The sequence below is a fragment of the Labeo rohita genome, chromosome 7, assembly GCF_022985175.1.
Source record: "Labeo rohita strain BAU-BD-2019 chromosome 7, IGBB_LRoh.1.0, whole genome shotgun sequence".
In the NCBI taxonomy this organism is placed as follows: Eukaryota; Metazoa; Chordata; class Actinopteri; order Cypriniformes; family Cyprinidae; genus Labeo; species Labeo rohita.
Window position 1 is genome coordinate 26,422,679 of NC_066875.1, and position 17,122 is coordinate 26,439,800.

Below are 17,122 nucleotides of genomic sequence, written 5' to 3' on the forward strand. Positions count from 1 at the left end.
ACTTATACTTTCTGCTTGAATGTTCCTGCATAGCTCCACACAGATGCACACACCTGCAAAAACACTGTTGATTCTGCGCACACACACACGCACACTTGCAACAGCGTAATGCAACACCAGGTCACCACTTTCTGACACAACGGCTGCTTTCATTGACTGGAGGAGAAAAGGGAGAGAATGAAAACGATTGATACATGGAGTAACACAAGGAATGAGCTTTTTTTCTAGCAGCTCTGAGTTAGCTAAAGCTAAAGCAGAATATCCTGTCATTTATTTTCTGCTGAACAGTCAGTGTTAAGTTGGCATAAGTCACAATGATACTAATGGACTAATGGATTAGCTGTCCAACTGCCAACTATAGTTGGTTTGTTTAACGTATATGTTTGGATTAAATATGGATGCCGTAAATTGACAAAATGACAGCGAAAACATTTCTAATGTTGCAAAAGATGTCTATTTTAGATAAATGCTGTTCTTTTGGACTTTGTATTCATGAAAGATTCCTGAAAAAGACGTCTCATGGTTTCCACGTTTTCCACGGCACAACTATTTTCAACTGCTACAGCCAAATACATGAATATGCATGTCTTTGGCATTGCGTTGTGCTGAATGTAATGTTTTGCCACGATTTTATTCTTTAGAAATCAAGGAATCGTGATTTTGAATAGAAGTGTTACCAAATGTTAGAATTAGACAGTTTGACAATATGCCTGGCATAATGCCAGTGTTAAAAATAAAGACAAAAGAATGATCCAACCACATGTCAGCGCACGTGATTAATCGCGCTCACCTATGACGTGCTCATATCACTAGGTGCAATTCACACAGAATGTGCTTTTGTGTTGACAAAGATCCGACGTGGACAGTGGATAGGAAAAACATGCAAAAAGAAGGGAGCGAACTTCTTTTAATTTGAGTGCTGTGTTTTTGAAATGCTGTTTCATGCATGAGACGCTGCAAGAGACGGGAGTGCAACAGTTAAACGCATCCATGTTTGCATAGAGAAAACTATGGAAAAGCAGCGCAAGCAAATAAAAAACCTGTGAAGAACTGCTGCTGTATGTCTGATACTGTGTGTCATGTTTGCATCATGACAACAGGCTGAAAGCTGCTGTTCATTGTTTTTACAGAAGATTAATAGTTAATAATAGTCATTCAGTCATTTTGAATTTGAATTACCTTGACTTTTGAGATTTTTGTTTTTTATAGCTATTTCCTCGTATTAGTTCTGAATATATAATATGTATAAGACAAGTTTGTACAAGATGTAGTTGTATCTTTTCTGCAAAGATATTTAACAAGTCATTTGGAGGGTTAAAAAAGAAAGTTACTTGTTTTTTACATTTTACAAGTTACATTTTTAGTTACATTTTCAAGAATCGGTCAAACGTTCTGAAAAAAATTGAGATTTTAATCTTTTGTCACCCAGCCATACCCTCAAGCCATCCTAGGTATATATGACTCTCTTCTTTCAGACAAATACAATCGGGGTTATATTAAAAAAATGTCCTGGCTCTTCCAAGTTTTATAATTAGAGTGAATGGCTGTTGAGATTTTGAAGTCCAATAAAGTGCATCCATCCATCATAAAAAGTATGCCACATGGCTTCAGGGGGTTAATAAAGGATTTCTGAATAGAATTGATGTGTTTGGATAAGAAAAACATCCATATTTAAAACTTTATAAACCGTAATCTCTAGCTTCCGCTAACTGTCGTACTTGCATTCACAAAGGAGTGGTGTTCCAGTGGATGATGTAGTATGTAGGCATAGCGCAAGCTCTGGTGAGAATATGCTAGTCTGGCAAGTAGAGCTGGATGACTAATTTAAAAGTAATTGAAACTGAAATTCAGAACCTCTAACTGATGTAGTTTTTAATCCTGTTAATACTTTCCCCTTAAAAAACATACTACCATGTGTGTAGTTTGCGCTATATGGACATGACCGTAGGTTTTTTTTTTTTGGTGTGTGTGCAGTGTCTCGCGCGTGACCTCAAAATGACCAAAGATTTTCGATATTTTTTCCTATTTCAAACTTGACTCTTCTGTAGTTACATTGTGTACTAAGACTGACGGAAAATTAAAAGTTGCAATTTTGAGCCTAAAATGAGCCTGTTTTAAAAAAAGGTGGAGTATTCCTTTAACAGAATTTCAACTTTTACATGCAGCGCAACTCATCAATGCCAGTTGCAAAACAGTGGACCAATCAGAAGACCATGGAGGCGGGGCAAAAGTTTTGTTTACAGTAGCAGGTTGGCATGGCAAATTTTATATTTGATGGCAACATGGCATTCTGTGCTGCGCTTGTTTAGAACTATTCCTAAGCACTGCATCTCATGTTTTAGACACAAAATGTGTTGGTAAGAGCCTAGAGTAAATTCTTGCGGATATAGGGACAGAACAAGATTACTACTCGTGGCTTATATCGAAGTCCTCCGACATTTTTCTTTACAAATTCTCATTTTGTGCTTTCAAGTTCGTGACTGGTGTTTGTTTTGCTCTCTCCTCTGCGCTTCCACATTCATCACTTTTCACTGGAGCTTACGCTACACCTACATCCTACATCCTACATCATCTGCTGGAACACCATTCTCTCATGAATGTGTGTACAACAGTTAGTGAAAGTTAGAGATTACAGTTAGTCTGAACGAAGAAAGTCATATATATCAAGGATGACTTAAAGGTGAGTAAATCATGGGGTAATTTTTGGGTGAACTATCCAATGATTCCAACTTTTCAAAATGAGTCTCAAGACTCCTGAATTTGACTGTTAATTTCCATTCTAGAAAGAATGAAAGAATGAAGTTATATTAATTGACTAGTCATTCAGGCAACCCACTGAGTAGTTGATTTTGAAAAGATATTTTTGCACATCCCTAATATTTGTAACCCTGTTAACCAAGAAAAACATTAGGCTCAAACCTTGAGAAGCAATCTGGGGATATTTAGGAGGCAGAAATGAAAATCAGTGCACATGCAGGAAGACAGACAGTGAGATGAGTCAGCCATTTAGTCCTGATGGTGGCTCCTAATGAAAGAGAAAGACCAGATCGCCGGTAGTTACATCACGTATAATTACACGCACAGTAATCAGATATTGGAGGTGTGGAATGGTTGGGTGCCCTGACTCTAACCTCAGATGGAGGATAATAATGCCCTCCTGTGCAACACTTACCTGAACTACACATCACATCGCCCCAGCTAATGATATTCTGCAGAGAGTGTGAATGTCTATTTGTAATTTACTAGTCTGACCTGGTGGGGTGTGCAGATACTTTCAGCAAGCTGTCATAATGGTGCCTTTCAAGTGCACCTGGGAAACATGTTCCTCCAGGCAATGGTTGTGTGTTCGTTATTACAACATGCGTTCATGCATTCAGAGTCTGAGACATAACATGGAAGTAGTCTAAACAAAACAAATGAAATATATTCTGAACAATAAACCTAAAACACTACAGCAGAATTCAAAGTGTTAAAAAATATTATATCTATCACTTATTTATATGTGGTATCACAACCAAGTGTAATACAAACCATGAAAGTAGAGTGATTAACACCATTTGCTACAGACTTGCTTTCCACTCACTGATCCCTATACAGATTACAGATTTATGATATTAACTATATTATAGATCAGTGTTTCTGCCATGTTTCACATTGACACGGTCCTTCCAGTGTCACAACTCGACTTGTGTTTTGTCTAAAATTCAAGTTCCCTTCTCATAAATACAATTTGAGATGCCATTCATGTGCAATATTTGTGTGAATAAAACATAAAATGTGAAAAATCTGTCATTCTGAATGTTACAGCTGAATTTAGGCATTACAACATTATAATGTGTAGCATGAAAAAATGATATAGGTATACACTACCAGTCAAAAGTTTTTGAACAGTAAGATTTTTAATGTTTTTTTTAAAAAGTCCTCCAAAGTACAGCAAAAACAGGAACATTTTGAAATAGTTTTACTGTATAAGAAAAAATAACTGTTTTCTTTTTGAATATATTTAAAAATTTAATTTATTCCTGTGATCAAAGTTTAACTTTTTTAGCATCATTACAAAAATCATTCTAGAATGCTGATTTGCTGTTCAAGAAACATTTTATATTACTATTATTATCAATTTTTAAAACAGTTGAGTACATTTTTACAGGATTTTCTGATGAATAGAAAGATCCAAAGATCAGCATTTGTCTGAAATAAAAAAAGCTTTTACAGCATTATACACTACCGTACAAAAGCTTGAATTGTAGTTATAGAAATTAATACTTTTATTTAGCAAGGATGCAAATCAGAATATTAGCATGATTTCTGAAGGATCATGTGACTGGAGTAATGATGCCAAAAATTCATCTTTGAAACACAGGAATAAGTTACATTTTAAAATGTATTACAGCAGAAAGCAGTTATTTTAAATAGTAAAAATATTTCAAAATTTTACTCTCTTTGCTGTACTTTAGATTAAATAAATGCAGGCTTGGTGAGCCGAAGAGAATTCTTTAAAAAAACATAAAAAATCTGAAAATTACTGTTTTTATACTGTATATGTACTATGTACCTTTAAAGTAGTAGCACACCATTTATATGTACGAAAATTACTTAAGTTACCTTTTGGCTTTTGTTTCTTAGGATTCCGTCCCAGTGACAGCTTTGTACCTACCTTTTTTCTGATAGTGGAAATGCACAATTAAATATATAGTATTTACCAATATATTCATCTTACTAAGAGCAGATTTGTGTGAATCCTACAGCAGAATGGCCAGATTTGTTTGAAGACGCTGTTTAGGGTGGAGCCAAATGAGGTCATTATAATCGTTGCAATCTGTTTCCCTTTTATGTTCAATTTCATATGTTTCTATGGTTATAGTGTTTATGGCTGCTCTACTGTGTCTGTATTGCAAAACTAATTTAACTCATGGGATGAAATGTGAAACTGTGAACAGATTGGCAACACTTAATGTGAGAGTTATAACACTCCATCCTGATAAGGCAATATGCTGAAATCGACTACATGCCACCTACTGCAAAATCAAACATGGTACTCATCCTCATGTGCTATCAGAAAATGCAGTCAGGCATATTAATCATTGAAAAAAATATTTAATTGAGACTAGTACAGTTTTGTAGGCTGTACTACTGGACATGGATCAGGTACCAATTCAAGTCTAAAAAACGCTAGGAATAATTTGCTTTCCATGCATCAAGACCAAACTTATGTTTATGAGAAATTGATCCATTGGAGGTCCACTGATGTCCAGAATTAGAGCAGGGTTAATTCATCCAAAATAAAAAATTGGGCATCATTTTCTCACCCTCATGTCATTCACATAAGCAGATATTCTGAAGTGTCCATATAATGAAAATCTTGAGACATTTTTGGAAATATCTTGGAGGGGATCTGTATTTTTTTCTATGTTGCTTTTTTTGAACATTTGCCAATATTGTGGTGACTTCGTCATACTGTAGGTGAAAGGAAGGGTGTGCTAATTTCAAAACACACTACGTCTCCACCCAGAGCAACACTACCAGGATTCCTTTGTAGCTTGACCTTGCCCTCACACTGCAGGGTTGCTATTGTCTGTGTTTCCAAAGGATAACAGTGATGTCTTTTTATGAGAGTGATGCTGGAATATGTTTCCTTCAAAGAGACTGTTTCTGTCTGCAGGGAGCCATTAACCACACCTCATCTGTGATTCACCAGAGAGAGAGAGAGAGAAATGCAAGACAGATGAGTTGATCTCTTGATAGAAATCAGTCTGCATTCTGCAAAGTCACCATAAAATTATGTAGGCCCCACTGCTCATCGTGTGGTTCACGTGACGCACTTTGTTATTGTGTAAACAGTAATAAAGGAACCTGCAGTACAGTGTTACTTTCCAGAATACGCTCTACATATTTCACAGAGAGAATGTTATGTTTTTATAATCTTTATGTGTCAGGTCAGTGCATTTATGTGAGTTAGGACTGTCATAAGCTGAATATTGCTTGGCATTTGTGATGTTATAGACAAACACAGTCTGCTAAAACAAATAAGACATAAACAATGATACGTTTTGATGTCTTTATTGAACGCACTGTGTAAACATTCACATTGCAGGGTGGAAAAAGTGGGTGAACTCTTGAATTTAATAACTAGCTGACCGTCTGATTGCACAACCCATACCAGACATTCACTTTGATTGCAGATCAGACCTCCAAGTCAGGAAGAATTTTGGCCTTAGTATTGAAAATCATGGTACAGCAAAGTCTACAATGACTGACATTTTTTGTATTGTCACACAGTAAATATGATCTTACCTTGTATGATTTCAGTCAGACAAAAATGTTTACTAGACTACAAATTATTGTTTTACTTTCAACTCAAAATGTGCAAGGGATAGTTCTACCCCAAAATGAAAATTCTGTCATTGATTACTCACCCTCATGTCATTCCAAACCCATAAGACATTTGTTCATCTTGGGATACAAATTAAGATATTTTTGATGAAATCTAAAACGTCTCTGACCCTCCACAGACAACAAGGGTCCTACCAAGGGTCAAGGCACAGAAACGTAGTAAGAACATTGTTAAATTAGTCCATGTGAAATAATGAAATAAAATAAACAGTGCCTTTCAGTTTATGATTTAGAATGTGTGTAAAACTGACATCTTACAGACGTCTGTCAGATATTTGCACACAGCAGATGCTTTCCAGATCAAGTGGTCTTTAACAGATCTTGCAGACATACGTGTGCTATCTGGGTGATATTTGCGCACGTTTTTAGACGTGGGTTCGCGCACTTCAGATTGGCGCACTCACAAATTTTACTGTGCGTGCGAGCTTGCGTCTTCTGGCTCTTAAATGTTTAATGTGGCAAGGCTTAAATGAGTTTAGTTTAAACACAGATAGCAATGTGTGCTGTTCAGGTCTCACCTGCGCATACGCGCTATCAACACCCGGGTGATGACGGCATAAATGCCGTATTCGATCGTATTCGAGCATACGGCACTCGCATTGAACAAAGAGAGGTTGTCCACGTTTTTGTTTTTTTTTGTTTTTCTCATCACTGTCGATGTAATGTATTGGGAAGCCAGAATGCGTATCCATCGACTCTGTTTTATGTGTTGTTATTTATAACAAACCATGTTACAGATGCATTGTCAGAAATTATGTTGAACTGCAGTCCAAGTGCGTGCCGAACCGTGTATGGAGAATGGTACGGTTCGAGGTTTTACCCATATGATCTACACCACATGTATCTATCATAGTACTCTCGATAATAGCGGCAGGCTGTCCCAGGAAAGAAATGATTAAAGTCGTAATTTTTGTTTTCTTTGCACACAAAAAGTATTCTCATACCTTCATAAAATTACGATTAAACACTGATGTCACATGGACTATTTTAACAACGTTCTTACTACGTTTTTGTGCTTTGAATGTGGTAGGACCCTTGCTGTCTTTGGAGGGTCAGAGAGCTGTTCTCGTACTTTCGTACTGTAAGATGAGGAATTTCAACCACAGATTAAGACAGAATTCATTTACAGTGCTCAAATCGGACATGTGCCTTTGACAGTTTCCACTTCCTGTGTACACTGCAAACAGCAGCGGTCATTAGCTAAACCAGCCTCGGATAGCATCTGACTAATCTAATCACCTCCCCCCCATGTCATCTTAGTCTTCCTCATCAGTGCTAATTCAATATGCGTCGTATGGGGGATTTATTCACTTTGAGGGGTGGTAGTACCTATGACGCAAAGACACAGTTTGTGTTCGTGTTTGAGGATTTGCTTTTCTCAGTACTTTTATTATTATTATGTACTATATTCTTATTGTCTTCATTTTTAATCACTTGTTTGCCAGTCTGACCGATTCATCTGACCTACATTTATATTGTTCTTCTTGGCAGATGTTTACTTACGAACTATATTGAATAATTACTTTAGCAGATAGTAAAAGATAAAGGTCAATAATTGCACAGCTATGACAATAGCTGACAGATTGCAATGGTAAACAAGAAATCCTTGGGGAGGTGTCTGGCTGCTAAATCAGTTATTGTGTGTAAAGAAGGCAGATAATAATCTATGAAGTATAAATAATATGCAGTAAACGTTTAGTCAGTCTATTAGTCTAATAGACAGTGTAGGATTCCTCACAACAAAACTGGACTGTTCAGATTGTACTAGTGTTGTGTTGGTGGCTTTGTTGATTATTATAATGAGAGTGATCTAGTTAGCATTCTATGAATACTATTCTTTTATACACATACATGTACAAAATTCAGCTTTTTGGCATCACTGGAGTAAATTACAATTCAAAGCTGTAAAGCTTTAAAAATTATCTGGTATGTATTTCTTTTGTTATAAGTGACATTGTATTTTCCAGAATCAATGTAAATCAGACAGAAATCTAAACAGGGACCTTCTGCCAGTTGCATAAACATAGCTACTATATTAATAGATTAGTTCACATCCAGAATAAAAATTTCCTGATAAAATTTCCTGATTTACTCACCCCTATGTCATCCAAGATGTTCATGTCTTTCTTTCTTTAGTTGAAAAAGAAATTAAGGTCCAAATTGCAATATCAGTACAATTTCAAAAGGCTTTACACAATCCCAGCCACAGAATAAGGGTCTTATGTAGCAAAACAATCTGTCATTTTCCAAAAAAAAGTATATATTTTTTAACCACAAATACTCGTCTTGCACTAGCTCTGCGATGCGTATTTTCACGAATTACATAATGACGTTGGAAAAGTCATGCACGTTTAGTTCTTCGTCTGTGTACTCTGGTTCAAAAAGATAGGGCAGGGCGAAATTTTCTCATTTCTCATTTTCTCCTCCAACTTCAAAATTGTCCACCATCGTGGTTTTACCTTTTTTGTAAAGGGTGTTTGACTTTCTTTGCACATTCGCTTTGTAAACACTGGGTCGGTGCTTCCGCCTATGTCATGTGTGACGTAATGTGTGAAGTCGAGCTAGTGCAAGATGAGCATTTGTGGTTAAAAAGTATATATATATATTTTTTTTAGATGATTGATCGATTTGCTAGATAAGATCTTTATTTCTCAGCTGGGATCATTTAGAGCCCTTTGAATCTGCATTAAAACTGCAGTTTGGACCTTCAACCTGTTGGCCACCATTGAAATCCACTATATGGAGAAAAATCCAGGAATGTTTTCCTCAAAAACCGTAATTTCTTTTCGACTGATAAAGAAGACATGAACATCTTGGATGACATGGGGGTGAGTAAGTTATCATGGAATTTTTTATTCTGGAAGTGAACTGATCCTTTAAGACTGTGTATTAAGAACAAGTTTAACCGACTAGCAGATAGCCAAGAAATAATCAGTATTAATTTTCTGATTCAGATAGTAGCAATCTACCTTCTTGGAACTGATTTTCAACAGTTATGTCTTGAAGAAAACAAATTAGATGACTAACTTTTTAAGACTAGTCTAAGCAGTTTTTGCAACTGGCCACTTGTCCTGCTTGCTTGCTTACCTTATGTGTATGATGTTATAAGTGCACACACCCTACCAGAAGATAGTCACGTTTCTAATCTTTGCTCTCTGCATTACCATTAAGTTTGCAGATGAATGCATTAAAGTCATATCACAGTCATAAGCAATCCTAATTCAGCATTTTTAAAGTTTCAGTGAATGGTGCAGCTCTACATGATGAAATGGACAACAAAAGAAAGATCAAAGGCAGAGTAAATAACAAGTGTTCATTTTGTAATAGATTTTGCTGAACTAAAGCAGAGAATGGGGCTTTTATGCCACTGTCCTGGGCTTGACCAATGACATCACAAGCTCTCACATCACATGGAGTTCCTGAAAATTCACATTTAGATAGCTGAGATTTGGACCCACATGCACTTCCGTCTGCCTGTCTTCTATTTTCTCCATCACATGTTTTTCCACAGAAGTGCAGATGAAAGATGAGTGTGAGCGAGGGACACTTCACGTCTTATGATGTTGTGGAATAAGAAAGTGGGAAATTATAGCAATTTAAATACTTTTGGGTTTTGTTTCTAAGATAACTAAAAAACAGAGGTATTAAAGGGATAGTTTAACCAAAAAAAAATTCTGTCACCAAATAAAATTCTGTCATTATTTACTCACTCTCATATAGTTTTTTATCATGTATGACTAACTTTCTTCTGTGGAACACAAAATAAGATATTTTTAAAGTCACTGTGGTCCAAACAACATTAGAGTCCATCAACTTTTATTTTAAGGACATTATATAAGAACATTATTCAAAATATCTTTTTGTGTCTAATTTTATGTTCCAGAAAAGAAGAATGTTATATAGGTTTGGAACGACATGAGGGGGGAGTATGATGGCAGGTGAGAGAATGCAGCATTATGATGATGATGTTGATTTTTGCCTCAAAACATTTGGATTCAAATGTTTGAAACGTGATTTAATTCTCAGCACACTCTACTAATGCCACATTTGATTTCTGAGTCCTGTATTGTTGATAGTGTGGAGCATTAATGATGTCTCACTATCACTGTCTGTGCTGCACTGTTCATGTGCAGCTGCATAAAATTTGACTCTAAGGAGGCAGCCTGATTATAGAGCTGTGCTTGTGTCATGTCAAGCGTCAGATCATCGTAGGTTCAGAGCTTCACCACTCTTGTGCTGTGCGCTTCCAGGAACTACAGCAGCCAGGAGGATTTGACCCTCCCTGTTTCCGCATGGAGAGACTATTCACTCTCATTCCTTCTGTCTCTCCCACCCTTTTCTCTTTCTTTCTTCCTGTTATTGCCCTGTTGGATTGTTCCTTTGCCATGGTAACTTTAGTTTGGGAATATAAAGGCCGCTTGTTGGCTTGGGTGCATTTGTCTAGGAGAGTGAGAGAGTGACACGGTGCTGTCATTCAGTCTTTAATGACCCTTAACAAAGAGAAAATCACGGAGCATCCCAGTTCTCTATGACTCTCCGCCTCTCTCTCTCTACTGTTTGCTGTGCTTCTTTTCAGGGGCACTTCAGTGGAGCTTTGGAGCTTCTGTTGTAGTTTCCAGTCCTTCGCTTTCTGTTCTTTTCTTTTTCACCTTAAAGGAGAAGTCCGCTTCCAGAACATCCAAGATGTTCACGTTTTTCTTTCTTCAGTCGTAAAGAAATTGTTTTTTGAAGGAAAACCTTTCAGGATTTTTCTCCATATATTGGACTGATATGGTGCCCCGAGTTTGAACTTCCAAAATTCAGTTTAAACGCGGCTTCAAACGATCCCAAATGCAGTTGTAAGCTATCCCAGCTGAGGAAGAGGGTTTTTCTCTAACGAAATGATCGGTTATTTTCATTAAAAAATAACTCTGTGTATTCAGGTTCAAGACAGTTAGGGTATGTCGAAAAACTCCAATCGTATTTTCTCCCTCAACTTCAAAAATCATTTCAAAATCATCCTACATCACTGCAGAAGCACCGACCCAGTCTTTGCAAAGTGAACATGCAAAGGAGATCAAACACCCTTAACAAAAAAGGTAAAACAATGATATAGGATGATTTTAAAGTTGAGGGAGAACATGAGATGGGAGATTAAACCTATTAAAGCTGCATTTAAACTGCACTTTGGAAGTTCAAACTCGGGGCAAGAAGTCCACTATATGGAGAAAAATGCTGAAATGTTTTCCTCAAAAAACATAATTTCTTTACGACTGAAGAAAGAAAGACATTTACATCTTGAAAGACAAGGGGGTGAATACATTATCTGTACATTTTTGTTCTGGAAGTGGACTTCTCCTTTAAATAGTGTCCTTTAGCTTTAAGCTTTTGTGGTATTAGAGATTATTTATAATACTTACCTAGTAATCCAATGACTTTACAGGAAATGAGAACACAGACAAAAATACTGCACTATAATACTTGTTTTTGAGTTTGAGTCATGTTGTCAGCAATGCGTCAGCATAGCCAAATTGAAACACTCTTGATGGTTACTCATAGGTGTGTTTTATGATGTGTGTGCAATCAAATGTGAAGCTGTTGCTTACGCCTCCATGATCATCTGGTTGCCCTCCTCAAACATTTATAACCTGCAATGAGAAATCATGACCTTTGGACGTAGCTTATTTACAGAGACTTTTCTGCTTGTCTTTGTGGACCATTTCCTCCACCGGAGGATGAGGATGTACTAATGCAGATTGTTTTCCGTCACATTTAGATCAGGGATGCGTCATTATGGCGATGATGATGACTATGAACTAATCAGCTAGTTAAAAAAGAAGGTCAACCAGTATATCTAAATGAAGTCTTTTAGACACGAAAGACAACTACATTGGTACTCGCATGCTGTATTCTGTGTGCACAGCATGCAGAAAGCTGCGTCTCAGACAACGTGCAAACTCAAATGGATAACTCGAGTTCTCTTTCGTGTGTTCATGCACTTTAACAGAAAACTACACCTTGCCAGTTTGAATATTCAAGAGATTTTAAAGCATTCAAGCACAAAATGACTTGAATAACAACTTCATTCACAGGGTTCCCACGGGTCCTTGAAATCCTTGAGAGAATCTGAAAAAAACATTTCAAGGCCCTGGAAAGTTTTTGAAAATTAGCATAAATAGATACAGGTCCTTGAAAGTGCTTGAATTTATTTTATGCAAGAAGTTTTCTGGTCAGCTAATGTGTTATTTCGTCAACACTTCGTGACCTATGCATGCTACCTTGCTTGATTTAGATTCGTTACACACATTTACGTGTTACGAGGTAATGACCTTCACGCGCGCACAAAACTACTACAATGGTACCACAACCATCGTAGACACACGGTGAAACATTGCAAAAATAGGCTGTGAAGTTTGAATAATATGCTTTTTTGCATAGTTGTGCTGTGCACATGAAAACTGTAACAATGTATCTTACAAGGCAACACGATGTAACCTTGCTATTACTTGAAATGTATTCCCACGTTAAGTCCCTGAATTTGGGGGTATTGGACCTGGAAAGTCCTTGAAAGGTCCTTGAATTTGAAGTTAACCAAGGTGTGGGAACCCTGCATTCAGTGTGTTCTGTGCGTGCAGCATTCACATATATAGCTGCGTCTTAGGCAAAAGGCAAGCCACCGAATTGGTTTCTTTCCACGTCTTCTTGTGCTTGAACAGACAAATACATAATAAACTATGTCAAAATACTTGTCTTGGTGAGTGTCCTTGAAAATATTTGCCTTTAGCTGATCTTAAACATTGAGATGTGTATCATTATATTTGACATGCATTGTCTCTTAAAGTGATTGCACCTAATTTATCAACTGCTGTCAGTGAAAGAAAAAAAAAATCTTGTTTAATTTTTATCCTTCTGTTCGCTTTAACTTTGTATTTGTTAGGCTAGTAGCTTTTGCTGTAGTAATGAAATTGGAATCAAAAATTGTAAAATTTGGTGTTTAAAATTTTAATATCATATAATCTCATTTATTAGAATTAGGGCTGTCAGTTAATTACATTTTTTAAACTAATTAATTGCACAATGTGTCGATTAATTAATCTAATTAATTGCAAAATAAACTGTGAAAAATACCCACAAAAGATTATTTAAAGCTATTTTTGTGTTAAATGAGAAAGTATCAAGTAGACATTACAAATCGAAGCTTTAGAAAGAAATATTTTATTTAATTCAACATGAAATTTATTACACATAAACATTTAGGCTACAACTGCCTAACATTAACTATGAAACATAAAAAAAGGTAATTTTAGAAACATCAATATTTTTTGTTCATATAATGAAAGTCATGGTAACCAGAACAGCTTTGTTACCAACAGTCTTCAAAATATCTTCTATTATGTTCAACAAAAGAAAGGTTTGGAACAACATGAGGTTAGAGTAAATGATGACAGTATTAAAAGTTTTTGGGTGAACGATCCCTTTAATGTTTTTATTATTATTATTATTATTGTTATTATTATGTTTTTTCCAGATTAGGTCTCTTGCTCGATTAAAACCTATTTTGTTAATGCTTTTATATTGTCCTGTCTGGACTATTGTAATGTGTTGTATGTGGGGTCCTTTCAGACTGTTATTTCACGTCTTCCATTAGTCCAGAATGCAGCTGCTAGGCTGCTTGTGAGTGCTAAGAAAAGTCAACACATCTCTCCTATCTTGGCCTCTCTCAGATGGCTACCAGTGGGCTTCAGGATAAAATATAAGGTTCTGTTGTATGTGTTCAAAGCAGTACATGGAATGGCCCCTGCTTTTGTGTCTGAGCTTATTACTTTCTGTCAATCATCAAGGTCTTTAAGATCATCAAATAAGTTGTTTCTCACTGTCCCACAGACTCATTTAAAGCTGAAAGGAGATCAGGCCTTTGTTGGTGCAGGTCCAAGGCTTTGGAATAGCCTTCCATCTGAGATTAGAGAGACTACGTCCATAAATGATTTCAAATCTGGGGTAAAAAATTATTTCTTGTCATTAGCTTTTGAGGAGTCGGGCTAGTATCTGTGTTTTTATTTGGATTGTATGTTGAAGTTATGTTGATTATACAGCACTTCACTCTGCAGGTGCAGTTGTAAAGTGCTTTATAAATAAAAGGAATGAATGAATGAATTATTATTTATTTTAATTTTTTTATGAAATTATACTCTAAATAACAAAATAACTAAATCTACCAGCAGGTGGTGGTAAATGTATTTTATTCAATCGGTTCGTTCAAACAGCTGTTTCATTCAGGAATTAAATAAATGGCTCCTTAATTAATGGTCATTTGAATCATTTATTCACATGATTTGTTCAAAAATGTGGATTCATTCAGAAACTAAACACTGCTGTGTTGTTCAGAGATGTGCAACAATTCTGCTAAGGTAACATGTTCTCTGCAAAATAATATAACACATAATATAGTGTTTAAAATATAACACAATATCAGCTTATTTACTGAATTGTTGTATAAAAAAAAACAGTCAACACAGTTGTTAACAGTTAACAGTCAACTGTATGAAATATAAGATGATGTACAGGCCTGGGGGCAGGGCCAGTGAGTTAACTGCGTTAAAATAACTTAATCATGTTAATCACTAATTCCACTAATTAACGCGTTAAACTGACAGCTCTAATTAAGATAACAGATAACATGGGTCAAAACAACAACAACAACAACTACTATTTTATTTTTTGTGGCTGGGCCAGTGAAAATGTTGGCAGGGCAAGTAAAATTTTGAACTGGGGAAAGTAGGAAAAAACCTTAGCGTTGAGCCCTGAATTTTTTTTTTTTAGATTTTACTGACCCCAAATTTTTAAACTGTTTTCCTTTCCTGCACAGTCTCCATGTTTGCAGTGTGACTACTGCAGACTAACGAATCAAGCAAAGTAAGACCATTAACCACTCACTACACCGAGGTCTCTATTTGTCCAGCATGGCAGAATTCACATACTCTGTGTGCAGTGTTCACTCAGGGTTTTCTTTGGAGACTTCCGCTCTTCTCAGTGTGAGTTGTAGCTGAGGTTTGGCTGAGGATGCCATGGACAGCAGCCATCTGCATTAGGCTCTGTAATGAAGAGAGGACTGAATCCACACGAATGTTGAACTCTACCCAAAAGCCTTTTTACAGACACAGAAAGCTTCCAGTGTGGGAATAACTGAACAGAGCAGTGTTTATAAAAATGATTTGACCTGAAAATATGCTCTCTAAACTTGCATGATTCAACAGCTTTTGAAACAAATCAAGTTGGTTTTTAAATGAAAAGCTCCTAGTTTTAGCTTCTTTGCTCTTTAGTGAGTCAGAATGACTGTGAGGTGTCATAATAGTATTAACATTGTAGCACATCTAACTCGCTCTATTTTTTGTGTGTGACAGGAATTTTTGGGCTGTGGAAGAATCCATAATTGCATTCCTTCTCATCCGACCATACACACGGCGTGCTATCCTGAAGCCCTCTCCAACAGGACCAGGAGGCACCAGAGGGAGGCGAAAAGTGCTGAAAGAGTGAATACAGAAAGAAGAAGGATCATAAAGGACATGGACAGAATGGTGCTGTGGAGGGGAGAGCAGAAGTGTTCTGCACTGGAATGACCTCCCACACACTCTCACGTGGTTTCTATGGGGATTTCAGCATAGCCGTATTCTGCTGGATGGGAGGTGGTGTGTTCTTGTGGCATCTGATCACTCAGCTCTGATTGGCCAGTATTATTCAGTCGCCGCACTGCCATTGGTCAGAATGCCAGCAAAAGGGAAGTACTTGCTGAACGAGCAGAAGTTGAAACAGGAAGCACTGTACAGAAAATTTTCAGGCATTAGCCAGTACCAGCCATTCGTTCTGTTGCTGGGACTGAGCATGCTCACCTGTGTCATACTGCTAGTGCTCTTCTTCAGCCTGAAACTGGTGAGATACCTCATTCATGTAAATGCGCTCATACAATATACATGCTTACACACACCCACAATCCAAAGTCAGCCCAAGGTCAAACACCTGGCCACGGAAGTGTGTGCTGTTGAACAAGTCACTTAAAATTAGGAAAGATAATCTTCAACATGTATTGGATCTGTTCTGTCCCTGCTGTTGAGATGGTTTCTAATGATTGAAGCAGCCTCTCTTACATAATCCTGCAGCGACTGAGGTGCTGATCCTTCTGTAGTTGCGTAATCTGAAGTCTGAAATCTGAAGTCTAATCGCAATGCTGATGTGAACTGGCATTATCCGTGACAGGAAATTGAGTGTTTTAATTGTAATAATTGGCAGTTTATGCCAGGTCCATTAGGGTTTTGTTTTTTTCTTGGGAAATATATGTAGCACAGTGTATAATAATCTCTCTCTCTTTAGTCACATTCTCACATAAACTCGCATGTAAACTCTCTGAAGTCAGCTGGATGTGAAGAGGGGCCGTGAGCGCTCCTTCCGTACTGCTGTTGTTCATCTCTTTAGCAGATAAGCACTATACCATCTGTGCAAACTTCTGTAACCTCCTCTCTCAACACCAACCGGCCGTGGGAGGAACAGAATTACAACCAGTGTGGCTCTCCATGTGTGGGCATGTGTGTGTGTGTTGCCTTTTTCTATTTGTTTGAACTTTCACAAAGCCCATAGGATGATGGGAGTATGTAGGTGTGTGTGTGTTTCTTGTGTGTGCTTGTGGATTGAGGTATGCATTTCTGTTGTGTGTGAAAGTTAAGTGATGTAGCTCAGTGGTAATGCTGAGTGGTTGACT

The 17,122-nt window shown here is 37.0% G+C and overlaps 1 protein-coding gene across 1 annotated transcript in view; it reads left to right on the forward strand.

The window, feature by feature from the left end:
• adcy7 (adenylate cyclase 7) overlaps positions 1–17,122 on the forward strand; it is a 52,698-nt gene that overhangs the window by 9,692 nt on the left and 25,884 nt on the right. The window contains exons 2-3 of the mRNA XM_051114152.1: positions 14,257–14,370; positions 15,774–16,299. Coding sequence (XP_050970109.1) covers positions 16,135–16,299 — 165 coding nt within the window. The 5' untranslated portion in view covers positions 14,257–14,370; positions 15,774–16,134. The remainder of the gene's footprint in view (positions 1–14,256; positions 14,371–15,773; positions 16,300–17,122) is intronic.